At 43.5% G+C, this 27,139-nt stretch overlaps 2 protein-coding genes, 2 long non-coding RNA genes and 1 other non-coding gene across 11 annotated transcripts in view; 4 read left to right on the forward strand and 1 right to left on the reverse strand.

Annotated features, from left to right (window-relative positions):
* ATP5MF (ATP synthase membrane subunit f) overlaps positions 1-27,139 on the reverse strand; it is a 57,318-nt gene that overhangs the window by 25,199 nt on the left and 4,980 nt on the right. Inside the window, exons 1-2 of one of the 5 annotated variants that reach the window (XM_077907927.1) lie at positions 6,643-6,705; positions 5,618-5,791 (exon numbers count right to left, since the gene is read on the reverse strand). The gene's annotated coding sequence lies outside the window, so the exon portion shown is untranslated. Of the gene's footprint in view, positions 1-851; positions 1,001-1,531; positions 1,655-5,617; positions 5,853-6,551; positions 6,706-27,139 lie in introns of those variants that run through there. The other 4 variants (XM_077907926.1, XM_077907925.1, XM_077907929.1 and 1 more) reach the window with 4 other exon arrangements.
* LOC144319595 (uncharacterized) lies at positions 1,310-6,382 on the forward strand. Its single transcript, XR_013385376.1, has 3 exons — positions 1,310-1,871; positions 4,883-4,959; positions 5,642-6,382. It is a non-coding gene; the product is annotated as an uncharacterized LOC144319595 (long non-coding RNA).
* LOC144319594 (uncharacterized) lies at positions 6,786-11,405 on the forward strand. 2 transcript variants are annotated; one of them, XR_013385374.1, is made up of 3 exons: positions 6,786-7,099; positions 9,166-9,366; positions 11,063-11,405. It is a non-coding gene; the product is annotated as an uncharacterized LOC144319594 (long non-coding RNA). The 2 variants fall into 2 exon arrangements; XR_013385375.1 differs by having other exon boundaries at positions 6,787-7,054.
* On the forward strand, positions 6,811-6,882 carry TRNAW-CCA (transfer RNA tryptophan (anticodon CCA)). Its single transcript has one exon. It is a non-coding gene; the product is annotated as a tRNA-Trp (tRNA).
* LOC144319580 (uncharacterized) lies at positions 11,590-26,937 on the forward strand. Of its 2 annotated transcripts, XM_077907890.1 has the most exons (5): positions 11,590-12,059; positions 13,657-13,827; positions 14,284-14,381; positions 16,507-16,633; positions 23,701-26,937. In XM_077907890.1, exons 2-5 carry the CDS (start codon positions 13,794-13,796, stop codon positions 24,912-24,914), a joined length of 1,473 nt encoding a protein of 490 aa, XP_077764016.1. In that variant the 5' UTR covers positions 11,590-12,059; positions 13,657-13,793; the 3' UTR covers positions 24,915-26,937. The 2 variants fall into 2 exon arrangements, with proteins under 2 accessions (XP_077764016.1, XP_077764017.1); XM_077907891.1 differs by lacking the exons at positions 11,590-12,059; positions 13,657-13,827 and having other exon boundaries at positions 14,316-14,381; positions 16,507-16,580.

Below are 27,139 nucleotides of genomic sequence, written 5' to 3' on the forward strand. Positions count from 1 at the left end.
CACAGAGAAGTCATCTTTTGCCCAAATATCAAGGCTATTTAGTGGATTTGCACCTCAGAACCCTCAGGACCCCCAGCAGTTTTCCCTCTTTCTGGCCCTAACCCTTCCCCATCCCGCAGCTCCTGTTCACCTTCCCCGCCCAGAGGACAATCTGTGCAGAACTGCGGAACCCGAGGGGCCTTTCCAACCTGCCTTGCCTGCGGCTGCACTAGCCTTCCCCTTCCTTGCTCCCTGGCAGTTTTCGTGTAGTGCCCATTAGTACACCCTGCAAAATTTCAAGACCAGGGGCGCCTGGCTGGCTCAGTCAGAGGAGCATGCAACTCTGAATCTCGGGGACGGGGATTCCAGCCCCTCCTGGGTGGAGAGAATACAAACAAACAAACCCAGGAACAAACAAACAGATTTCAAGACCAGCCAGGTGCGGAGGCAGCGTCGCTCTTGCCCCTGTGCACGTGCTCCCTTTGCAGTGGAACCCACTTCCCATCCTCAGTTTGGGTGATTTTAGCCCACAGGTGATAGTCTGCTCCCCTCTCCGCCCCGCATCCGGGGAAAGGGAGATGGGTAAGTGGCTGCGTCTTGGGAGGGGCCACCCCACAGCCTAGACTTCTGGGCGCCAGCGCGAGGATTGAGAAGGGGCAATCGATGCGCAAAGTGGGAAGAGAGCTCCCCGACAGTCATCGAGATGTGGCGATCACCCGTGTTCGGGACTGTAACATTCTTCCCCAGGAGGAGGGGAGCAGCTAAGTTCTCTTCCACCCTCCCCTCCCCTGCGCCCCACGGTCCCAGCCTCCCGGGAGCAGATCCCTGCACTGGGCGGGTGGAAGCGCGCCCCCGGGCAGGCGGGGCCCCACCTTCAGCGGTCGGCTCCCCGCAGGCTCCTTCCACCGCTAGGCAAGCCCCGCCAGAACTCCCCGGGGGCGTGAGGGTTGAGTCTCCCAGGCGATTCTCCTGAATCCCTTCCTCTTCTGCGTTGAAATGGTTTCCTGCGTCCTTGAACCCTCTTCAAAGAGAGTTAATTAATTAACTAATTATTCCTTAGGGAGCTTGTTGACCAAAGACGGTGTCTGGGGTATAACTGAGCCTTAGACACAGCGTACCCCCAGCTTTGGGCCCCTGGTCCGGAGCAACCGGAGTGGGGGGAGGCCCTGGCCTCGCACCTAGGTCTATAACTCCAACCCTCCCGGGATGGGCCTTCCTTGGTGGGATCTGAGCCCCCACCAGTGGCGCAGGGAGCAGCAGAACTTCCCGACCCAATGCGGGGCGGGGGCGAGGCGGGGCGGGGCGTCCTCCCTACTTAGGACTTCTCCGCTGAATTCGCCCAGGGAGCCCTCGTCTGTCACTGAGCTGTTGGTTTGAACTCAGCACGTGCCCGGTCGGGGTCGGGTCCGAGGGTCCGATCTGAGGTCGCAGCTGGGAGGGGGAGAGCCTGGGGGTGGGCAGCGCTGGTCTTCTGGGGAGGCCCTGGAACTGCCGCGTGAATTGGAGAGCCGGGGCGGGGAGCAGTGGAGACTGCCGCCCGTGGGGGGCTTACCAGCACGAGGGAAGGAGGAGCCGGTGGCATCTGCGTCCCCTCCTTAGTGCCCGCCACCTGGGCCGCGTGGGGGACTAGGCGCCGCCTGAGCCTGGAAGGCCCCAGAGAGGGGCCGGAGGGAAGCGCTGTGATGGCCACTCCCTCGGGTGGAGGGTGGAGGGCCTAGGGCCAGAGCTAGGATTTTATACATTCACAAGCCAAGGTTTCAGTTAATGGACGAGTGAGGGGTTCAGCTTATTCCAGAGATGTACTCCCCAGGACAGGTCCAGCTGCAAGTGCGTTCCGGTGCAGACACCATTAATACAATTTCAGAACCCCATGAAGGAAACCTAACCACGAGGTAAGAACTGCGTTTTTATTCAAAATTCTGTGTTTTTCATTGTGGGAAGTCTCAGGATTGTTCCTGACAGTTACACTTCATAGCTCATAACATGGCATTGGGTGTAGTTGGCGCTGAGCAGCTATGTGGGAAACTGAATAAAATGTATGTCTATAAAAGAATGGAGCAGCACAATGTATACATATATCAAATCGTTATATCATGTATCTTAAACTGATTCAATGTTATATGTCAGTAAAAAAGAATACATGTGCAGGAAAAAAAGAGCGAATCACTAGTTCTGTGGTACTACTTGTACAAACACCTCCACCCTAAAACAAGGTGTCCTCTTAGAGATAATCTTCATTGACATAGGGAAGGATTTGAAGTTTTCACCTCCAAGAATGACCCAGGATAACTGATCCATCTAAGTTGTGGAGGGAGCTTGTTCACTCAAAACTCTGCCTAACTGGGCAATAAAGGAAAAGCTGAGCGAGTTCTTCCCAGGGCTGTTGCATCTTAGATAAATCACTTTGGGCAATTTCCTTAGTCTCTGTCTTTCCATTTCCTCTCCAGAAAAGTGGGATTCATAATAACAATGTCTACCACAGAGAGAGTATGTAAGAAGATTAATAATGTAACATACTTAGGATAGGCAAGTGGCCCATAGCAAGTATTCCACTTAAATGTTATGTTAGAATTATCTTCTTTAAGTAATTAATTTTAACATATAGCATTATATCAGCTTTAAGTGTACAACAAAATGATTTTATATATGCTATTTGCAAAATGATCACTGCTGTGCCCAAGATCGCGAATCCGAGAAACCGCCAAGGAGCTGACACCGATGCAATCACACGAGGGTTTATTTACAAGCTGGAGCCTGGGTCCAAGTATACCCGACGCAGCGGAGCAGGGACTTGGACCCCGAGACTAAGAGGCTTAGCAACTTTATAGGGGCCAGTGGCCAATGGGATACGCAGAAAGTTGCACAGTCATGCTGGTCCACTGAGCCGGATTTCCCATTAGGATGTGTCCTGGTCTTTGATTAGGGCGGGGCAGTGCCCTAAGTAATAAGCAGGTCAGCACAAGGCGGGTGCAGCCCAAAATAGAGTCAGTCCTGCTCTGCTTGTCCAGGGGTAGGGGATTTTGTTCAATTTCCTGGGTCCCACAATCACCACAGTACATCCTGTTAATATCCAACACCACACACACAACCTTTTCTTGTGATGAGAACTTTTAGGATCTACTCTCTCAGCAACTTCAAATATACAATACAGTATTAGTAACAATAGTCACCCTGCTATACATCGCATTATCTTCTTTAATTCTTAAAACACTTTGACAGAAGATCTTAGAATCACAATTTTACAGATAAATGAAGCTCCTCTTTCCAAGAAGCTTTTTCACTCAGTTCATTTGGGGAACATTTACTACTAAAGTGCCTGTTGCTGTGATCATCAATCCTGTTCAATACTCTTCACCTCTGACTCACCACTGAGTCCAGTAAAGGCTCAAAAGTCTTAAAGAGTCCTGAGGGGAAGAGGAAGGAGCAGTGGATTCTGACCTGCAGGATATGCTGGGAGTAGGCAGATGGGCGAATCTTGGAAACTGGCCAGTGAAAGCAACAGGAATTCAGGGTCTGAAGATTGGGCCTGCAGGCATCAGTGACTACAGGTCTGTAAGAGAGTGCTTGAGACCTTCTGTTGAGATTAATTCGGGGATGAGAGGTTGAGTTATGAGGGTTTGGAGGCATCTAATATGGTTGGGGAGTGGGGATCAATGCAATTTGTGATGTGAGGTCACATCCAAGGTCAGTGATGGAGGTTGAATAGAGTCAGTGTTTTGTGCCACTCTCTGGGGGTCCATCATGGGCAATGTTAAGCAGTGACAGGGCATATAAGGGGTGAGAGAGGTCCCCCTTCTCTTGTTCCTACATTAGGGAGAACAAACTTCACCTCAGTGATCAGAATCTCCTTCAGTTGAGGAAAGGGTCTTACAGTAAATGGATCATAAGAGCCCTACTAACCTTCAGCTGGTTCCCATTGCCCCTCACTCTTGGCTCTATGCGGAGTATCAGCAGAACCCCCTGGAGGAATCATACCTTACTTCTTACCTTTTCTTTTTTTTTTTTTTAAGATTTTATTTATTGGGGATCCCTGGGTGGCTCAGCGGTTTAGCGTCTGCCTTTGGCCCAGGGCGCGATCCTGGAGTCCTGGGATCGAGTCCCACGTCAGGCTCCCGGCATGGGCCTGCTTCTCCCTCTTCCTGTGTCTCTGCCTCTCTCTCTCTCTATGTCTATCATAAATAAATAAATCTTTTAAAAAAAAAGATTTTATTTATTTATTTGACAGAGAAAGAGAGCGAGCACAAGCAGGGGGAGCGGCAGGCAGAGGAAGAGGGAGAAACAGGCTCCCTGTTCAGGATCATGACCTGAGCCAAAGGCAGATGCTTAACTGACTGAGCCACCCAGGTGCCCCCACACCTTGCTTTTTAAAGTAAGCATGTATTAAATTCCCAGAAAACTCCTGAAAATTGATCCCAAAGTCTTCAAGACCCTTTTCATGTAAACTATGAAAAACCTATATGAAAACCATACATCAAGGTGAAATACTGGATTGTTTCTCTTTAAAATCAAGAACAAGGCAAGGAGTCTGATCCTGCCACGTGGGCATAGAGGTCAAATCTGAGCTCTTGCGGGGCAAGGTTGGGCTATTCGTCTGGAGGTCCCTACTTCAACCATATTTTAGGGCAGAGGGTGTGTTTTAAATCTGAGCTATATTTAAGGTGCTTCATTTATGTCCTAATAAGCCTCCCAAAAACTTAACCCATAGGTGCTGGCACCAAGCTGCTTGGTAAATGGCAGAGCCCAGCCTCCCTAGGACACACCCAGGGAAGGATTATGGTTTTTCTTGAATAAGAATGGGATTTTTGAGAATTCAATGGTAGCAGTTTTTCATTGAGATTGTTGAGTAAAAAAAGAATTGTTTGTTTTAACACATTTACCCTTTTCCCTCTTCTTTTAATGTAAGATTATTAGAACGAAAGAGTAACAGCATCTCTGCTACCGATACCCCTGAATCATCTGAGGCCACAAAGAGCTGTCAAGGTGGGAGTGAAGCTGCCAACCTCAATCTGGAGCAAAGCCCCCAGTTGATCCCTTCCTGGGAGGGCATTCAGTATTAGGAGTTTCCCTGGGAGAAATAGAAATCCATACATTCTGGTTGGAGCTTTGGGAGAATCCCAAATTTCAGACATAGAGATGATCTCCAAGTCTGTGTCTTGGAGGTGCTCTCTTAACTGTTCTGTTACCTTAATTTTTTTAAAGATTTTATTTTTAAGTATTTTTCTACACCCAGTGTGGGGCTCAAACTTAACAGCCCTGAGATCAAGAGCTGCATGCTCTACCACTGAACCAGCCTGGCAATCCTATTGTTGTTACTTTAAAATCTATTCCCATTAAAAGGATATAGACCAGGATGACTGGGTGGCTCAGTGGTGGAGCATGTGCCTTTGACTCAGGGCGTGATCCCAGAGTTCCGGGATCCAGTCCCGCATTGGGCTTCTTGCATGGAGCCCGCTTCTCCCTCTACCTATGTCTCTGCCTCTCTCTGTGTGTCTCTCATGAATATATAAAATCTTTTTTTTAAAAAGGACATAGATCTATAGATCCTTTACATTCCATAACTCTATATCCTCAGATTAAGACTAGTATCATGTGTTGTATTTGAAAAATAAAATATATTATTGAAACAATAAAGAGGTACCTTTTTTCTCGTTGCAACTTTTAGTGGCTCAGTTTGGCTCTTAGAAATGCTGGCAGAGTGAAGGCTGGTTCTTCTGTCGCTGCAGCAAATTCACTGCAGCATCTACAGTGGAAGCTTTGCTGTGAGTGCTCGTCTATAAACGACATGGAACCTTCTCAATGTCTTCCAGCAGGCCTGGATATGTAGAAAAAAGTAAGGCACATGCTGAAAGGCAGCATTGAACCAGAGACCTCAAGTCTTAAGTTGAAATCGTCCCCAACAGCACTAGTCTTGACTGGGAATTCTTTGTTCTCAACTCAAAATCCTCATTGTGTGCTGTGTCCTAAAACTCAGAAGAGGAAGGTTTCCTGTTACACCAGCAAGGATATGGAGAGATCAGTCTTGATATTTCACCCAGAAAACCTTTATGATGCCCAAGTCGGGGACACCTGGCTGTCACATGGCTTCTGCGTCCAGAATCTCCCTGATGCCAGCTCTGCTCCATTCACTCAGCACCATCAATGAGCAGAGCGCTGCTACCGAAATTGTATTATCTACAGTCATGCTCCACATCCCAGCCACAAAGCATTACTCTCCCTTCTCTGATCCCCTGTTCTTTAACCCAAAATATCACATCAGGTGGCAAGATGTACAGAGCCTGGTGTCTGCAGGTGCTCAACACCCCATATCCTAGTTTTGTTTTTGTTTGCATTCGTATCTGATGAGATTTCTACAACGCATATGTGTTAATTTTTTTTAAAGCAAAAAATAAAACTTCTAAGTGTCCCTTTTGGGAAGCGGAAATAGTCTTCCTCCACAGGCGTAACTGGGGTGCAAATTCTCGCGTTGCTCCGCGTACGGAAAGGCTCAGACTGAACACAACCCGGATCCCTGACGCCCCCACCCCTGCCCCCTGGGAGCTGCGACTGGCATTTTCCACAGACGCTTCCCATACCTCGCTCCCTAAGACCCCTGGGGAGGTGGGCTTCCCAAATCCTGCCCACGAGTACCCTCCGCGCCCGGAGCTCCTCGCTGGCTTCACCCACATTTGCATTTTGCTTTGAATAGCTCGGTTCTATTAGGGACAAAGAGCTCAGAGTCCATCCCAAGTCAAAACACGGGCGGGGTGGGGGGAGGGGGGACAACTGAACCCTGCACCTGACACCTGCTGAAACCCAAGTCCTTCTAAACGACAAAAACCGTGCAGCGTGCAGGACCTCGTGGCGCAACGGTAGCGCGTCTGACTCCAGATCAGAAGGTTGCGTGTTCGAATCACGTCGGGGTCACGGCTGTGGCTTTTCTGTTTAGCGGCCCGAATTGATTCGATTCGGTAGTAAAACGAAACAAAATAAGCGGCGGCCCGCTACCTCCCCGCCTCGGGCTTTCTCTGACTTTTTTTTTAGTCCAAGGGCACTTCTCGTGAACAACTCAGCAATGGACCGGCAGTTAAGCTGAAGGGTGAGGATGACCCGGAGGGGGCGGGGACCCCACAGAAGCCGACATGTAGGTCGTTCTGTTCTTATCCTTATCAGGACTATGCTTCAGAGAGGACAGTAAAATAGGGCGCGAGTAGCCTTCGTTAATGAATTCACTCTGGTGTGAAGAGTAGGGTTTGGTTTTTTTGTTTTCTATTTTTTTTTTTTTTAATTGGGTCGTTAGATGGGCATGGCGCAACGTCCCTGGTTGATATTTGTGTCACCTTGAAGAAAATGTGTTGCTACCCCTCCCCCACCACCCGTAACTTTTCAGGGTTTGCGCTTCCTCTCAGCCCCTCAACAGGGGGCGCCTGGGTGACGCGGGAGGTTAAGCTCCTGCCTTCGCCTCAGGTCATGATTTCAGGTTCCTGGGATGAGTAATGCGTGGGGCTCCGTGCTCAGCGTGGAGTCTGCTTGAGATTCTTTCTCTCTGCCCCTCCTGCTCCTGTTGTCTCTCTAAAATAAGTAAATAAAATCTTAAAAAAAAAAAAAAAAGAACCTCTGAACGTTGTGGTTAAAAAAAAAAACTGCGATATTGATTCAAAACTTATTATGTTGAGGATGTAGTTCTTGAATTTTCTTTTTTATTTATTTATGATAGAGAAGGAGAGAGGCAGAGACACAGGCAGAGGGAGAAGCAGGCTCCATGCACTGGGAGCCCGACGTGGGATTCGATCCCGGGTCTCCAGGATCGCGCCCTGGGCCAAAGGCAGGCGCCAAACCGCTGCGCCACCCAGGGATCCTGGAACTCTCGTATTCTCCCCACCTACATTTATTGTTTTTTAAAACATTCTGTCACTTTTTAAAAAGAGATTTTATTTACTCATAGACACACACACACACACACACACACACACACACACAGGCAGAGGGAGAAGCAGGCTCCATGCGGGAGCCCGAGGTGGGACTCGATCCCAGTCTCTAGGATCACACCCCAGGCTGCTGGTGGCGCTAAACCGCTGCGCCACAGGGGCTGCCCTCTGTCACATTTTTTTATAGAGGTTTGTAAATCCAAACACATATATACATATAATTTGTGCTATTATTATTATTTTTGCAAATCATTTGAAAGTTGCAACATCAAGACTTAAACTCCTAAACATTTTAGCATGCGTCACACTAAATTTAAGTATATATTATGCTAAAGAACAGAGGTATTCTCTTATATAACCACTGTAAAATGACCAAATCTTGCAAATTTGACATTAATACATAAGAATATCTAATATATACAACATATTTAGATTTTACAAATTGTCCCAGTAATGTATTTTATAAATTTTTTTCTAATTCAGCTTCCAATCTAAGATTATGCATCACAATTAATTTTCATGTGTTTTTAGTTTCCTTTGACATGGTACATTTCTCAGCCTGCCTTTGTGTTTCATGATATTGATTGTTTTTGTTTAATATTTTATTTATTTATTTGAAAGAGAGAATGAGCAGGAGCTGGGGGAGAAGCCTGATGCAGCTGATCCCATGACCCTGAGATCATGATCTGAGCCAAAATCTAGAGTCAGATACCTAACTGACTGAGCCACTCCGGTGCCCCTGGTTCCTCTGAGAATTTGAAGGGAGCTCTGCACCTGGAGCAATCTGAGCTCAAGAAAGCTCAAACACTCTCATATCAAGTGCCCTGGTTTAGGATTTATTTATTTTAATTTAATTTATTTTATTATTATTATTATTTTTGGTTTAGGATTTCTGGCTCCTGTAGGAGCCACTAGTGGGTTTATTGGAGCTAATTTTGAATTTCAAGGATGGAGGCAAACAAACTCTTTTCCAGAAAAGCATAGTGTTTGAGTGTAAAAGAAATTCCTGGGGAAAGAGACAAATGTAGCCTAATAACCCCAGCTGGAAAGGAAGAAGAAAGGCATCCCTGAGGGCTCAGAACATTCTTTCCTGTGCTCTGGGCCCTTGTTGCCTCTAAGTTTGTTTTTCAGATGCTTACTTCATTTATTCCGTTTGCATAGTACAGTCTTAGTCAAGTCAGTTGGGATCTGAAGATTCAAAATTATATCTTTTTCTTGAGCAGCAAGTGGAATAATAATGATCTTAAATAATGGATCCAAGTCTCTTGTTGTTTCTATGTAGGTTCCCTGTCCAGCATAGATCCCAATGCAGGGCTTGAACTCATGACCCTGAGATCAAGACCCCAGCTGAGACCAAGAGTTGGATGCTTAACCAACTGGGCTACCCAGGCATCCTTGATTTAGGTTGCTTGACAATGCCCACCACCAGCCCTGAAATCCAGGCTTTAACACAAAGGAGCACCAAACCACAGAACAAGAAGAGGTATTTGAGATGACTTATTTCAGAATTTTTCATTTTACAGCTCACAAAATAGTAGTAAACAACTTGAAGCGTTCCACCCATTCTAAGGTGCCATGAAGTTAAATGATGCAGCATTATTTTCTGTGTTAACCAATAAAGAAACACTGCCGAAGTTATAATACTTTTTTTTTTTAATTTATTTATGATAGTCACAGAGAGCGAGAGAGAGAGAGAGGCAGAGACACAGGCAGAGGGAGAAGCAGGCTCCATGCAGGGAGCCCTACGTGGGACCAGATCGCGCGTCTCCAGGATCACACCCCAGGCTAGAGGCGGCGCCAAACCACTGCACCACCGGGGCTGCCCTCACTTTACTTATTTCATATTACTAATAGGTTCCTTTTTGACTTACTTAGATATAATTTTTTTTCTTTTTTTTTTTTTTTTTGGACCCGGCACGGCCAGCGCGCGCGCGGGGGCGGGGAGGGGGAGCTTAGATATAATTTTAATCATGTATTCTTAAGTGATATAATGACTTTTGTACTCAGATAAAAAGGAAAGTAAAATGATGACAGCATTGCTAAGTTCTTCACCTTCAGAATCCCATTCTTCTGAATCATTTTTCCACTCAATGTTGTTTGCACCCATGATTTTTCATCTGGTATTATTTTTCTTGCCACCAATAGTATTGGTAATTTGGCAACTCTTAAGTATGCTCCATTATTGTCTCTGGGATTTTCTTCTGATACCCATTCTGGCGTGCCTGTGTACTGCCACAGGTGTGATGACTATGCACTAGAGGCACCTGGCCAACAAAAATTTTAAGGTACTTCTGGATATCAGAGAAATAAAAATGTAAAAAACCTAATTCTAACAAATTAGAATCAGGGAAAACAGTAAAGTCTGCCTTTCATAATATTGTGACCATTCCTGGATTATTTCTGAGTAGCTGGTAAATCGTGTGTTCCCTGCCTGATTTTCAGATTCAAGCTGAGAAGTGCTTTCACTCATTTGTAAGTCTTTATGAACAATAGTAGTATTGTATGTTATCTGACCAGCACATGACAGAAAGATGTGTTTAGTCACCCTTATTAGAATTTCACAGTTAAAAAAAATAAAAAAAATTTAAAAATTAAAAAAAGAATTTCAGTTTAGCTGGTCTTTATATTTTACTTTATTATTTTAATTTACCAAATTTAAAAAGTAGGTTCCAGGGGATCCCAGGGTGGCGCAGCGGTTTAGCGCCTGCCTTTGGCCCAGGGCGCGATCCTGGAGAGCCAGGATCGAATCCCACGTCAGGCTCCCGGTGCATGGAGCCTGCTTCTCCCTCTGCCTGTGTCTCTGCCTCTCTCTCTCTCACTGTGTGCCTATCATAAAAAAAAAAAAAAAAAAAAAAAAAAAAAAAGTAGGTTCCATATTCAGGCTAGAGCCCAATGCTGAGCTTGAACTCAGGACCCTGAGTTCAAGACCTGAACTGAGATCCAGATGTTCAACTGAGCCACCCAGATGCCCCGATGCAGGGTTTTATAAACTGTGCTAAGGAGTTTATGTCTATTTCAGGGTATAGGGAAGTTACTGAAGGGTTCTGAGGAGAGTGACATCAACAGACTTAATTTTTAAATAGCATGTATTGAGAAGCAAGATTAGATGTGGAGAGACTATTCAGGTGACTTTGGTAATGTGGACTGGAATGACAATTGGTTTCTCCTCGATTTTTAAGAATAGAACTGGAGCTATAGACCAGGTGTTTCCACGCAGAGCAGAAGAGTATCTTTCATCCTCGTCCAGTTGTTCTTTGGCTCAAGGGGAGCAGCGGACCTTCCAGGACCAATGTTCATAAACTCCGGGTGTGCACAATTTGCTGTTTCAAAGCCAATTTCTGTCCTCGCCTCTTTCTCACGTCTAACTTTTCCTCCTGAACTCATCCCTATATGTTTTTTCTTTTGTATCTCATCAATTAGGACAATAGCTTCTCAACCCTGCCTATAGTGTGTGTGTGTGTGTGTGTGTGTGTGTTTTTCTGCCTATGGTTTTATCAGCCAGAATGCTTTCAATAAAATCACCAGTACTCGGTTTACAGATTTGGGGCTTTATTGTAGGATTGAGCAACACTAAGACTGTGTAACAGACTCACACACCACCACCAATTAATCAGACACTGATAATATTTGGACCTTTTAATTTTGTTAAAAGCTTTTTTGGGAGGCAGAACCTGAGCAGGGGGAGGGACTGAGAGAGAGGGGGAAGCGGACTCCTGCTGAGCAGGAACCCGATGGGGGTGCTCAGTAGCAGGACCCTGAGATCCTGACCTGAGCTGACGTCAGACGCTTAACCCGCTCCAGAAGCTTATAAACGACAGCTTCTCATTTTATTCAGAAAGGAGACCTATCAGATGGGATATTATCTCCATCTAAAGGATGATACAGAAGCCCTGCACTTTCCTCCCCTGGCTCGGGAGACGCCACCCAGGACGGCACCGATGTCCTCGAGCCCTCTGGGAAGTGAAGTCCTTCCGCCGGGACCCCCTACCCGGCGCGGTCGCCTCCAAGTGCGCAGATGCGACTCCAGACGGAGCCTCGGGCTCGAGCCTTTTGTTTCCCCGCAGCTCCGCGGGCCCGGAAAGGGACTCCGTCCGCCCCTCCCGTCTCTCCCAGAGCGCAGCCCCGCGGGGACCTGCCCTGTGGCCGGAGCGGAGTCCGCACTGTGTCCAGAAAGAGGTAAGCGTAAGCTGGGCCCTAGGCGCGGGTCTCCACGCCCCGCCGATCCGTGCGTGCCGCTCCACTGCCTCCCGCAGCAACCCGGGCCACGCTCTCAGGTTCCGGCCCCGGCGGGAAGAGGGCTGGGCCCTGTCTGCGCGACCCGGGCCTACTCTCCAGAGCTCTACGAACTGCTCCCTCTTCTCTCTCGCTGGGAGGCGAGCTGGGTTTGTGGGTTCAGCGCTGAGACACTAGGCATCCCGGAAGTACGCTTGCCGCTAAGCCCGCTGGGAGATGGAGTCCGGGAACTTGAAGGAGGCGTGGCCGACCGGGGGATTCTGGGAGCGGGAGTGCGGAGTGCGGGGTGCGGGGAGCTAGAGAACCTTTCGTGGGTTTTGGCCTTCAACCTGCGCGTATACTAAGTCCCTTAATGTTCTTAACTTCTGGGACACACACAAAAAAATGTGGTCCGTGTCTTACTCATTGCCCTTCTGTGCTTTGCTTTATCAGAGTTTTGGGGCCTGCCTGTATTTGGGGCCAATACAAAGGGTTGAGTACACACACACACACACACACACGCACACTCACTTTCTCTCTCTCTCTCTCTTTTTGGGGCCAATGCATAGGGTTGACCGCACACGCGCGCCTGGAATGCGAAGATTTGGTCAGAGCCAGGGAAAAGCTTTGTTCCCGGGCAGTTTGCAAACCTGGGAGATGCAACCTTCGACTGCAAACCTATAGTACACTCTAAAGAGGAAAGATTAGGTTCAGAGTTAAATAGGCACTAACCACAAATTCCATGCCCTTTACAAGGACTAGTCGGGCTCAAGTCCCAAACCACGAATATCAGGTGCTCAGGTACAGAGTGACAAAACGGTTTCAGGATGTGGCAGCCATTCAACAGTTTGTGCTGCAGGCGTCTTTTTTTTTTTTTTTTTTTGCAAATTTTGTTGGACTTTGTGCCAGCTTGTCACCTGAGGCTGTACTGACTGGTTTTGTGCCTCGTGGTCAGTCAGCCTGATTAAAAGTTTACTTTTTCTCCCTTGACAGAAGGGAACCCATCTTGTCTGTCAGTTGTTACTAATTACTGAAGTCTTTTGTTCTCGCTCTGACCATGGAAGAGAATCCTGGGTGTGTACATTTTCAGGGTCTTTAAAAAAGAGCAGGTGGGGAATCAGCTGCTGTATAAGGGCCCCATCTACCAGCTGCCTGTCTTCATGAATCATAAGGATGAACCAATTGTCGGAGCCCTGCTTGTAGTTACTGCTACCATAATCACAGACCACCTTATGGTCAGCTATGTGCTTTAGGGTCTTGGGAATTTCTGCACAGGCTGGAACTAGGTGTGAGGCTCACAGTTCACTGCCCTGCTTCTTTTCTGGTTTTGTCCTGGTATGGCGTGTAGTGACTGATCTCAGTACTCTAGAGAATGGTCTTCAGCTGTGGGGACTAATTTAGCCTAAATATTAAGGTTTCAAGCAAAGAGGAATTACTTCTGAGGCCCTAGGACTTAAATGCATAGGAGTAAGCCTCCTAGGAGGAGAGAGAGAGAGATGCTCCAGGGAGCAGGAACCATTTCCAGAGGATGGCGAGCCTAACCTCAAAAATCTCTCTCCAGAGCTTCAGAGTAGAGTTGAATGGTTTACACAAAGAAGCAGATTATGTATTGCTGAAAAGCCCGTGTTTATCTCTCATCTGAAACCGTGACTAAAGAGGAAGTCATAGCAGTAACAGGACAAAAAAGAGAAGCTCATCATGGATTATCTGACCATTGAAGCTGAGGAAGAAGGTAAGCATTATAGAAATAGCTGCAGCCTGCCTTCAGCCCAGGGCCTGATCCTGGAGACTCGGGATCGAGTCCCATGTCAGGCTCCCTGCATAGAGCCTGCTTCTCCCTCTGCCTGTGTCTCTGCCTCTCTCTCTCTCTCTGTGTCTCTCATGAATAAAAAAAAAAGAAAAAGAAAAAGAAATAGCTGAAGAAGAGAGACTATTTCATCTTGCTTGCTTTTGTGATAAAAGATAGGTGATGCTTTTCTACTCCTTGTTAGATGATTCCAAAAGGTTGATGTATTGTGGGTCTACAATTTAGTTTTTTGGGCAGTGTGTTTTCACTTTATCATCTTTATCCTCATCCTACCTTTCTGAGTTAGGTTGAGTGGGGCTTGTGTATATAATTTAGCTGGTTTATGATAGCTTTTGTCTATTGAATAGAGTTTACTTCCTTTGTGGCTTTTTATCCCCCTAGTCCTTCCAGCCATTACTACAGAGGATGCTTCTCTGCCCCAAAAAGCGAACACAGAAGAAATGGAACCTACTGTTGGACTCCTTCCTGTGGAGTTCCAGGCAAGTTTGAGTTCCCTCCTCTGAAATCTTAGCTAGGTCTTCATGGTGTGTTGTTTCCTTTTTTCATTTTCTTTAGAGATCCACAGCAATCCCAACTAGAGAACTGAACCAAGGTAATATTTCCTTGAAGACTTGGAAGTCTGGGGAGAGCTCCAGCTTGAGCATTGAATTTGGGAGTAATCTGCGTGAGTGGCATTATAAACTGTGAAACTGTGATCACTGAGGGAATAGAGAAGAGTTGAAATTTTATTACTGAGCCCTATAGCTCTTCAAATCTTAGTGGTCAGGGAGATGAAGAGGAACCAGCAAAACAGACTGATAAGATGTGGCCAGTGGGGTAGGGAGAAGTTGAAAGTATGGCATCCTGATAACCAATGGGAGAGTTTCAAGAAGCAGGGAGCGATTAGGTGTGTTAAATGCTGCTGCTAAGTCAAGTGTGATGAGGCCTGAGAATTGATTGTTGGATTTAAAAATATGAAGATCATTGGTGACTTCCAAGAACAATTTCATGGAACGGCAGGAATGAAAGCCTGACTAGAAAGGATTCAGGAGAGAATAGGAGAGAAATTGGAGGCAGGGACTACCAACAAGTATTTTGGAGAGTTCTACTTTAAAGGAGAGGACCGAAGAGGTTTTATTTTTTATTTATTTTTGTGTGTGTGTGTGTGTGTGTGTGTGTGTGTGTGTGTGGTTTTTTTTTTAAGGATTTTTAAAAAGAATATGGGCACAATAACATTGCTTATAGGTATGTGAGAATGGATGGAGAGAGATGTCTAATGACTGAGCTATGGGGAACTCTAACATTTAGAGCCACTTTTCAAATGTTACTTCATTTATTTTAAACAAAAAATCATGTGAGTTAGGGATGATGCCTATTTCATAGTAAAACTGAGGCTCACAGAGGTGCCTGGCTGGATCAGTCAGTGGAGCATGCGACTCTTGATCTTGGGGTTCTAAGTTCAAGTTCCACATTGGGTATAGAGATTACTTGAAAATAAACTCCAAAACTGAGGCTAACAGTAACTTCCTCAGAATCATAAGGTAGTTGAACACTAATCAGAACCCAGGTATGTCTGATCCTAAATCCTATGCCTCTTAACCACATATTCTTTTTTTTTTTTTTTAAGATTTATTTATTCGTTTTAGAGAGAGCACTATAGTGGGGGTAGGGGTAGAGGGAGAGAGAAAATCTTAAGGAGACTCCATGCTGAGTGTGGAGCCCAATGTGAGGCTTGATCTCATGACTCAGATCAGGGCTCTGAGATCATGACCTGAGCTGAAACCAGGATGCTTAATCGACTGTGCCATCCAGATGCCCCTGTTTTATATTCTATTGGTTTTCTCACAAAGCATTCTCCGGTTAAGTATGATCAACAAAATACACCGATATGACTGTCAATATAACAGAGTATAAAGAACAGTTGATCATTTTCAGTTTACAATCAATAAATCCATTCATTCAGAACAACTGTAGTTACTAAAGGATAACTAAATAAATCTAAAAGTCATAGCCCTAAGTATAGAGAAAGAAGTAGCCTCTGTTAGAACAGGATGGCTATCTGTATACAATCACAATATCAAGCAGAATTTCTATAAAATCTCTGAATATTCTAGAAATCAGTATAAATTACATATCTGAGATTTATCCCATCTACAACAACTAAGTACAATTAGTAATTAACATTTGGTTGTCATTCAGTGGTTAGTTTACATTAGATTTATTTAGTATAATATGTAAAAGACAGAAACATACAGTTAAGAGTACAGCTTTGATGTCAAATCACCATGTTGTATACTTGAAACTAGTATATTTTATTTTACATTTAAAAGAAAGAGTATAGCTTTGGAATCAGACTGCCTGGGTCCAAATCTCAGATCTGGTCCTCATATCTGTGAATAATGTTAATAAGAGTACTTACTTCATATAGTTATCATTACAAGAGGTAGTTCAAAGGACTTGGAACATAGACGATAGATTATAAATGTGAGCTATTATTATTTTCCTTAACATAGAAATTGTAGACTGTTCCATAAAATAAAGGCTTAACCTTTAGATTAAAAAAAATCTTCTTCTTATAGATTGTTCTCTTCCCTAAGTCCTATAATAGTGTGCTTGTTCTTCCAGGAATTGGTGACAGTCAAGGATGAGGAAATGGACTTAACTCAGGTGGAAGAAGAACAGCTGAATTCTGCCCAAAGGTACATGGGCATGGATATGAAAGTGGAGAATTGTGGGAGCCTGGTATTTTGGGGTAAGGAAGTTAATTTTTTTTTAAAGTATTTTTTAATTTCTTATTTATTTATGATAATCACAGAGAGAGAGAGAGAGAGAGAGAGAGAGAGAGAGAGAGACAGAGAGAGAAGCAGGCTCCATGCACCAGGAGCCCAACGTGGGATTCGATCCTGGGTCTTCAGGATTGCACCCTGGGCCAAAGGCAGGCGCCAAACCGCTGCACCACCCAGGGATCCCAGGAAGTTAATTTTTAATGCGAACTGCTTACTGGGGCATAAGCTTCTCTATAACTAAGGGCGTCTAAAATGCCATAGTTTTGCTTAAGATCCAGAGGGCCCTAATCCCCTAGGAGATCCCTGATCACTCTGGGCTCAGAATTGGCTCCTTTTCTCTTTTGCCAAGTAAAAGTTCACTGTTTTTGGTATTGAAAAAGGCCAGCTTCATTACACTGTTTCGTTTTGTTTTTTTTTTTTTACAGTGTACTTCCTTAAATCATCATCATCATCATCATTATTATTTAAGATTTCACTCATTTATTAGAGAGAGTAGACTGAGCATGAGCAGGGAGAAGGAGGAGCTTCCTCCTTCCACTGAGCAGGAAGCCGGACTTGGGGCTTGATTCTGGGACTCCAGGATTAAGACCTGAACTGAAGGCAGACACCCAATTGACTGAGTCACCCAGGTGCCCCATTACATTGGTTTAAAGATTTGTAAAGCTTAGTAATCAAAACAGTGTGGTATGATGAAAGGATAGATGTAAATCAATGGAACAGAACAGATGGCCCAGAAGTAGACCCACACAAATTTCTGACAAAGATGCAAAATCAATTCAATGTTAAAAGGAGAATCTTTTCAACAAATGGTACTGGGGGATCCCTGGGTGGCGCAGTGGTTTAGCACCTGCCTTTGGCCCAGGGATCCTGGAGACCTGGGATCGAATCCCACGTTGGGCTCCCGGTGCAAGGAGCCTGCTTCTTCCTCTGCCTGTGTCTCTGCCTCTCTCTCTCTCTCACTGTGTGCCTATCATAAATTTAAAAAAAAAAAAAATGGTACTGGAACAACTGGATATATATATATGCCAAAAGAAAATCCATACCTCCCACCATACACAGTTATTCTCAATGAATCACAGATATAGGTATAAAACCTAGAAGAGGGACGCCTGGGAAGCTCAGTGGTTGAGCCTCTGCCTTTGGCTCAGGTTGTGATCCCAGGATCCACGATTGAGTTCCACATCAGGCTCCTTGCATGGAGCCTGCTTCTCCCTCTGCCTATGTCTCTGCCTTTCTCTCTCTCTCTCTCTCTCTGTCTCTCATGAATAAATAAATGAAATCTTAATAAAATAAAATAAAAAATAAAAGGTAGAAGAACCATTTTATTAGATATAATATCAAAAGCTTAGGGCAGCCCCAGTGGCACAGCGGTTTGGCACCTCCTGCAGCCCGGGGTGTGTTCCTGGGGACCCTGGGGTCGAGTCCCACGTCGGGCTTCCTGCGTGGAGCCTGCTTCTCCCTCTGCCTGTGTCTCTGCCTCTCTCTCTCTATGAATAAATAAATAAATCTTAAAAAAAATATCAAAAGCTTAGTCTAGTCAAGCTCTCTGGGTCTTGAGTTTGCTTTATTGGAAGGTCCCTTGATAGATATAGGACCATTCGGATGATCTGTTTCTTCTTGAGTGAGCCGTCATAGTGATTTACCATCTTTCATTCCTTATATTGGTAATCTGTATCTTCTCTGTTTTAATTTTATTAGTCTTCCTAAGATTTTAACAATTAATTTTTTCCCCTTTGCTAACTTTAGATCTAATTTGCTCTTATTTTAATTTCTTTTTTTTTTTTATTTATGATAAGCACACAGTGAGAGAGAGAGAGAGGCAGAGACATAGGCAGAGGGAGAAGCAGGCTCCATGCACCGGGAGCCTGACGTGGGATTCGATCCCGGGTCTCCAGGATCGCGCCCTGGGCCAAAGGCAGGCGCCAAACCGCTGCGCCACCCAGGGATCCCCCATTTTTAAAAACCTACTTAAAGTAAGTTTCTTGTGGACAGCATAGAATTGGGTCTGGTTTTTAAACACATGCCAACAATTTCTGGAGTTTTCAATTGCTGTGTTTAGGTCATTTACATTTAAATTAACTATTGGTACAGTTGGATTTAAATCTCACATATATCTAGTTGTTTTCTATTTGTTCCATCTTTTCCTCGTTCATTTTTCTTTTTCTGTTTTTTGGTTGGGTATTTTCATTATGCTATTGCAAATACTATTCATTTTATATATAGATCAGGGGTTGGCAAACTTCTCTATAAAGGACCAGATGGTAAATATTTTTTGCTTGATGGGCCATATACTTTCTTGCAGTTATTTAACTTTGCTATTGTAGCATAGAGGCAGCCATAAACAATTTGTAAAAAGTGGGAGTGGCCAGATTTGGCCTGTGGTGGGTCAGTTTGGTTGCCCCATGGGCCATAACGTGCTGACCCCTGGTGTATATACAAGTTCTTGACTTATATAAATTACCTTCTGCCTATAAGCACATTTCTTATAGTGCACACCTACTGGTAATGAATTCTCTCAGCTTTTGCTTGGCTGAAAAAATAACTTTCATCTTTCTATCTTTCTTCCTTCCTCCTTTCCTTTTCCCTTTCCCTTTCCTTTCCCTTCCTTTCCATTCCATTTTATTTTTAAGTAATCTCAACACCCAATGTGGGGCTTGAACCCACAACTCCAAAATCAGGAGGCACATGCTCTTCTGACTGAGCCAGTGAGGCACCCCTTTTATCTTCCCTTTTGAAAATGAAATTATATTTTCACTGAATATAGAATTCTTAGGGACAGAGGTTTTTTTTCTTTCTTTCAGCAATTTAAATGTGTCCCTTCATTGTCTTCTGGCTTACATAATTTGTGACAAAGTTTGTGTAATTTTTATTTTTACTCTTCTGTAGTGTTTCTTTTTCTATGGCTTTTTTTTTTTAAGATTTTTTTTTTTTTAATTTACTTATTCATGAGAGACACACAGAGAGAGGCAGAGACACAGGCAGAGGGAGAAGCAGGCTCCATGCAGGGAGCCCGACATGGGACTTAGTCCCGGGTCTCCAGGATCACACCCTAGGAGGAAGGCAGGTGCTAAACCGCTGAGCCACCTGGGCTGCCCCGGCTGTTTTTTTTTTTTTTTTTAAAGATTTTATTTATTTATTCATAGAGACACACACACAGAGAGAGAGAGGCAGAGACACAGGCAGAGGGAGAAGCAGGCTCCATGCAGGGAGCCTGATGTGGGACTCAATCCCTGGTCTCCAGGATCACACCCCAGGCTGCCGGCGGCTCTAAACTGCTGTGCCACGGGGGCTGCCCTCTATGGCTGTTTTTAAGATTTCCTCTTTATCTTGGTTTTCAACAGTTTGCATACAATGTATTTAGAGGTGTGTGTGTGTGTAGGGGGGGTGTATGCACATGCATGTGCATGTTTCATTCCGCTTAGGGTTCTCTGAACTTCCTTGGATTTTTGGTTTGATACCTTTCATTAGTTGTGGAATATTATCAGCCATTAACTCATCAAGTACTGTTTCTGCCTATTCTCTCTGTCTCTTCTCCTCCCAGGATTCCAATTACATGGATTTAGAGCATTAGATATTGTCCCGCAGCTCTCAGATGGTCTCTTCTGGTTTGTTAGGTTTTTCACTCTTTTATGCTCTTTATGCTTTAGTTTGGGTAGTTTATTTTGACCTATTTGAAAGTTTACTGATTCTTAGCTTTGTTGACTTTACTGATGCGTTCATCAAAGACATTAATCTCCATTACCAGTTTTTCATCTTTAGCCTTTTCATTTGACTTTTATAGTTTGTATCTCTTTGGTAACATTCCTCAACTGTTAAAGCATGTTGTCCTTCTTTTCCACTGGAGACTTTTACTTTTATATATTAATCATAGTTACTTCAAGTTCCTTTATATCTGGGTAATCATTGAGTCTGTTTCCATTCATTACTCTATGGTTTATACAATCAGATTTGATTGGAGAAGGATGCATTGAGAAAGGATACAATTAGCTCCATTGAGTTAGGGGAGAGATGATGGTAACTGAATTGGGGTGGTAATAATGGGGAGAGGAAATACAGAATGAATGAGAGAGATTTGGGAAGTATAATCCATAAAACTTGGTGATTTATTTGTTTTGGTTGGTAGTGTAGAGGGAAAAGCTTAGTATGATTCTCCGTTTTCAGACTTTAAGCTAGAAAAGCTTTTTGGAGTTTTGTGAGGATTAGATGTATTCATATATTTAATTTTTTAAAACAGTAGCTTATACATAATAAACATTAGATATTTCCTGATATTATTATAGTTCATAGCATATATATATATATATATTTTTTTTTTTTTTTTAAGATTTTATTTATTTATTCATGAGAGACACAGAGAGGCAGAGAACAAGTTGAGGGAGAAGCAGGCTGCCATTGGGGAGCCCGATGTGGGACTTGATCACAGGACTCCGGGATCATGACCTGAGCCGAAGGCAGACACTCAATCACTGAGCTACCCAGGCATCCCTAGTTCATAGCATATATTAAACTTTAGGTTACCATGAGATTTTCAACTTCTGAAAATTATGGCAGCATTAGGATATATTTTGATCAAATATTGGTATGTTTCTATAATGGGATAAAAGGATCTTAAGAAAGGCTTATTACTCTCCAGATTTGTTCACTGCTTGTATTATTTGCGGCCACCTCAGTGCATACATCTATTTCTTTTTTTTTTTCTTTTTAAAGATTGTGTTTATTTATTTGAGAGAGAGAGAGCATGAATGGAGGAGAGGAGCAAAGAGAGAGGGGAAGCAGATTCCCCACTGGGCAGGGAGCCTGATGTGGGGCTCAATCCCAGGACCCTGAGATCATGACCTGAGCCAAAGGCAGACACTTAACTGACTGAGCCACCCAGGCACCCCCATACAACATCGATTTCATGCATATACTTTTTCTTTACCAGAACTATGATAGGCCCTGAGAAATATCAGTGAACCAAAGAAAATTACCTGCCCTCAGAAAAAGACCTTTTGGTGGTGGAGTTCATATTCTTATATTAGTGTCTTTTTATTAATAAGAATGATGGGGGATCCCTGGGTGGCGCAGCGGTTTGGCGCCTGCCTTTGGCCCAGGGCGCGATCCCGGATACCCGGGATCGAATCCCATGTCGGGTTCCCGGTGCATGGAGCCTGCTTCTCCCTCTGCCTGTGTCTCTGCCTCCTCTCTCTCTCTCTCTGTGACTATCATAAATAAATAAAAAATTTGAAAAAAAAAAAAAAAGAATGATGGTGGTGACATATAGATGATGAAAGCTGGGAAATACACAGATTGAGGGATAAGATGAATTAAGGTATGGATATACTGAATTTGAGATTTCCAAGTGGATACATGTAGTTGGCTAGTTGGATATATAACTAAGTAAATAATTGGATTATATGGTGTAGGGGACAGAAGTAAATAGTTGGATTATACAGTGTAGAGGACAGAAGTAAATAGTTGGATATATGGGTGTGGGATCAGAACTAAGCTGGAGATAAGAATTGGAAATCATTGATATATAGAAGGCAACTGCAACTAGTAAACAAATAAATCCCAGAGATTTATTTATTTATTTATTTATTTATTTATTATTTATTTATTTTTATTTATGATAGTCACAGAGAGAGACAGAGAGGCAGAGACACAGGCAGAGGGAGAAGCAGGCTCCATGCACCGGGAGCCCGACGTGGGATTCGATCCCGGGTCTCCAGGATCGCACCCTGGGCCAAAGGCAGGCGCCAAACCGCTGCGCCACCCAGGGATCCCTAAATCCCAGAGATTTAATGCACAGTAGAGTCAACACAGATAACAATATTGTATTATAATCATCAAACTTGCTAATGACTAGATTTTAATTATTCCCATCACAAAATAGAAATAAAAAATAGAAATAATAATTATGTAATATAATTGAGGTGCTAACTATCAATACATCAGCATCATATTACAGTATATAAACACATCAAAGTAGCATGTTGTGTACCTTAAACTTATACAGTGTTTTATGTCAAATATATTTGAATTTTCTAAAAGAAGCAACTAATACCATGGACTAGATGAAGTCTTTAATGGAGACAGTGTAGTGGAGAATGGGGAGGGGCAAAAAAGGAGAGCCTAGACTGTATACCAAGAAGCATCAACATTTAAGAAGAAGAAACAGAAAAAGCTCTAAATAAATAGCAGGAGTAAAACTTGGACAGCTTAGAATCACAGAAGTTAAGAAAGAACATCTGCCAATTATATCTGAATAAAGTTTGGGGAAAGATGGGGGTGGGAATGTTGTTAGGAGGGATGCATGGTCACCACTGTCAAGTGCTGTTGAGGGGCCAATCTAAACAAGGAATGAAAAGAATCCACTGGGTGGGATGCCTGGGTGGCTCAGTGGTTGAGTGTCTGCCTTTGGCTCAGGGCATGATCCCGAGTCCCGGGATCGAGTCCCACATCAGGCTCCCTGCATGGAGCCTACTTCTCCCTCTGCCTATGTTTCTGCCTTTCTCTCTGTGTCTCTCATGAATAAATAAAGTCTTTAAAAAAAAATTCTCTCTCTCTCTCTCTGCCTCTCCACTGGCTGACCCTGCTCTCTTTAAAAAAAAAAAAAGGACCGATGGGAACTATTTAAAAAAGTCAAAAGTGGCTATTTCTGGGTGATTATTGTAAGTAATTTTTTTTGTCTTGTACTTTTTAAAAACTGCCCAATCTCAACTTGTGTTTTCATCTTTTCACTCTTCCTCAGATATTTTTTATTAACATTTATTCTTAGCCCCACTGCTTATCTTCCTTCCTGACTAGTCCACTGTTTTCCATTCTTTTAGGTGCAGCATCCTCATTGTTCTCTTACTGTGCCTTGTACTAGCCATTCTCCCATCTCTATTAGTCCCTGGAACCTCCTCAGACATTCCCAGGAGGCACTTTCTGAAAACATTCTAATAAACAAACTTAACAAGCATCATTTTTTTTTTCCCTCTTGCCAACTCAGCAGTTTTTTTCTCTCACCCCAGAGCACACAAAGACTTGTACTTTTTATTGATTTCAGATTCCGAATCTATACCTGAAGCTAAAGAATCCTTTTCAAAGCAGGGACTTTATGAAGAAGAGTCACCTGAAAGAGAGCTGATCATGGAGAGACTTAAAAAGGATGAGTCCTGGGACTCCAGATTGATGGAAGCCTGGCAATGTGAAGGCACATTAGAAAGACAGCAAGGAAATCAGAAGAAAGATTTAAGGCAAGTCATAATTAAACGCAAGAAAATCTCTGTGGAGAATTGTAATCAAACTGGGGAAAGCTCAAACCCAATTAAACATCACAACATTTACTTAGTGAAAAAGCCTTGGAAGTGCAATGAATGTGGGAAGTCCTTCAGTTACTACTCAGCCTTTATTCTACATCAGAGAATTCATACTGGAGAGAAACCTTATGTTTGTAAAGAGTGTGGGAAAGCCTTCAGCCGGAGCTCATCACTTATTCAGCATCAGAGAATCCACACTGGAGAGAAACCCTATGAGTGTAACGAGTGTGGGAAGGCCTTCAGTCATCGATCAGCCCTCATTCAACATCATATCATTCATACTGGAGAAAAGCCCTATGAGTGCAATGAATGTGGGAAGGCCTTCAACCAAAGCACATATCTAATTCAACATCACAGAATCCACACTGGAGAGAAACCCTATAAATGCAAGGAATGTGGAAAAGCTTTCAATGATACCTCATCCCTTATTAAACATCAGAGGGTTCATACTGGAGAAAAACCTTATGGATGTACAGAATGTGGGAAAGCCTTTAGTGACAGGTCAGGCCTCACTCAACATCAGAGAATTCATACAGGGGAAAAGCCCTATGAATGCAGTGAATGTGGGAAAGCTTTTAGCTACTGTTCAGCTCTTATTCAACATCAAGGAACCCATACTGGGGAGAAACCTTACAAATGTAACGAATGTGGGAAAGCCTTCAGTGATCGCTCAGCTCTTGTAAGACATCAGAGAATTCATACTGGTGAGAAACCTTACAAATGTAAAGAATGCAAGAAGGCCTTCAGCCAGAGCTCATCTCTTACAAAGCATCTGAGAACTCATACTGGAGAGAAACCATATAAATGCAATGATTGTGACAGAGCTTTCAGCCAGAGTTCATCTCTTATTCAACACCAGAAAACCCATACAGGAGAAAAACACTACAAATGTAAGAAATGTGAGAAAACCTTCAGGGTGCATTCAGCCTTTCATCAACATAAAGAAATTCATGATGAATAGAATGCAGTAAATTATTAAAATAATTATGTAGTCTCTGGGAACCCAGGTGGCTCGGTAGAGCATGCAACTCTTGATCTGTGGGTTGTGCGTTCAAGCCCCATGTCAGGCATAGAGTTGACTTAAAAAAGAAAAGAAAGGGTGAAAATTATGTATTCTCTCCTGATTGTTCAGACCTGTTCTAATTACAAGGTATACTACAAAAACATATGAGGCTGTGTAATGCAGAAAGATAGCTCTCTTCCTTGAAAGGTTATTAGTTTTGGGAAGAGGACAAGAGGTACAGTAACAAACCCCAGAAAGTGAAGCAGTGAAGAGAAATCCTAGAGAAACACAAGAGAAAGTCTGGTTTAGTCAGAGAAACAGCCTTAGGAGCTAAGCATCTGATATCAGTAGAAAAACTAATCACACGGGATGTCTGGGTGGCTCAGCGGTTGAGCACCTGCCTTCAGCCCAGGGCGTGATCCTAGTGTCCCAGGATCGAGTCCCACATCGGGCTCCCTGCATGGAGGCTTCTTTTCCCTCTGCCTGTGTCTCTGCCTCTAGCTGTGTCTCTCATGAATAAATAAATAAATAAAATCTTTAAAAAAACTAATCAGAGGAGCAGACTGAACAGTACTCGAGGCTAAGGCTATTTTTTTTAAATATTTATTCATGAGACACACACACACACACACACACACACACACACACACACACACAGAGGCGCAGAGACACAGGCAGAGGGAGAAGCAGGCTCCATGCAGGGAACCCGATGTGGGACTTGGCGCTAAACCGCTGAGCCACCTGGGCTGTCAGAGGCTAAATGCTCTGTAAATAGTAGTTTCAACCTGAAGCCAGGTGGGGAGGATCAGGATCCTAAAAAGGAAAATCACCAGGAAGTTTCTCTAGGGAAATAAAGAGAAAAAAATTCTAAGCGTAGGAAATACTCCTTTTCTCTGTCCCTACACACCTCTTGTTCACTTGCAAACATTTACACTGGAGTTTATTAACCCTGGATGTACACAGAAATCTAAGAAGCTTTGAAAAAAAAGTACCTGGGTCCTAGCACCAGAGATTCAGATTAAATGTGGACTAGGGTGCAGCCTCGACATCAGGAATTTTAAAATTCCTCAGGTTCCAATATGCAGCCAAAATTAGGAACCACTGATTTAGGCTCTTTCTGCACAAGGATCAACTCAGTAAAGTAGGAGCACTACAGGCAATTGAAAGGATAATAGTGATCTACCTCAGCTCTCAGGAGCTCTTGGTGTCCTTGTTTCTGTCTTTTCTTTCTCTTTCTATTTATATAATGTCATCTTTTCTTTTACCTGACTTTGGATCCTTTTGTTTGGACCTTTTAAAATTTTTTTCTGACTTGGTGTGAATTGTACTGCCTGATACTAACTTCTGTTAGTATCTGCTCTGGCCCTCACCCTTGCTAATGTGCTCCTTTAAGCTTGGTTACAGCTTTCTCAACGACTTCTGCTTACGAGGATCATATATTGTGTTTGCTACCCATGGCCCAAAGGTGGCAAATATTAATCAAAAGAAACAAGAGGAAGACCAGAAATCAGGAGTGGAGACAGAGTGACTGGGAGGGAACATCAAAGAGTTAAACTTTTGACTCCAACTGTATAATTGCTATCTCACAATTTCCTGAAATTAGAATATAATTTAGTTGTGTGTACTAATTAATACTGAATTTGAAGGGATGTAAGTGGAAGAAAGGTAAGTAAAAAGTGTTTCTACATTGAATATGACAAAGAGGGGTGGGTGCCTGGATGGCTCAGTTGGTTAATCATCTGCCTTCGACTCAGGTCATGATCTCTGAGTCCTGTGATAGAACCCTGAGTAGGGCTTCTTGCTCACTGAGGAGTCTGCTTCTCTCATTCTCTCCCTCTGCCCCCCTCCCCTACTTGTTCTCTGTCAAATAAGTAAAATCTTAAAAAAAAAAAGTAATATGACAAAGAATAATAATGCTAAGGAAATGATGAGAAATTATAGATGATACTATAATTCCTATAGAATATCCATTAAAAAATAATGCAAGTAGAGGAATTAAATTACATGTTAAAAAATGTTTAACCCAAAAGAAAACAGGAAAGGAGGAAAAGACACAGATGGGACAAATCATAAACAGGTAGCAAAATGGTAGAATTAAGTTCAACCATATCAATAATTACATTAAATGTAAAAGAGACACTCCAAATAAAACTGTGAGACTGAATAAAGAAGCATGACCCAAC

This window comes from Canis aureus, chromosome 8, assembly GCF_053574225.1.
Source record: "Canis aureus isolate CA01 chromosome 8, VMU_Caureus_v.1.0, whole genome shotgun sequence".
NCBI lineage: Eukaryota > Metazoa > Chordata > Mammalia > Carnivora > Canidae > Canis > Canis aureus.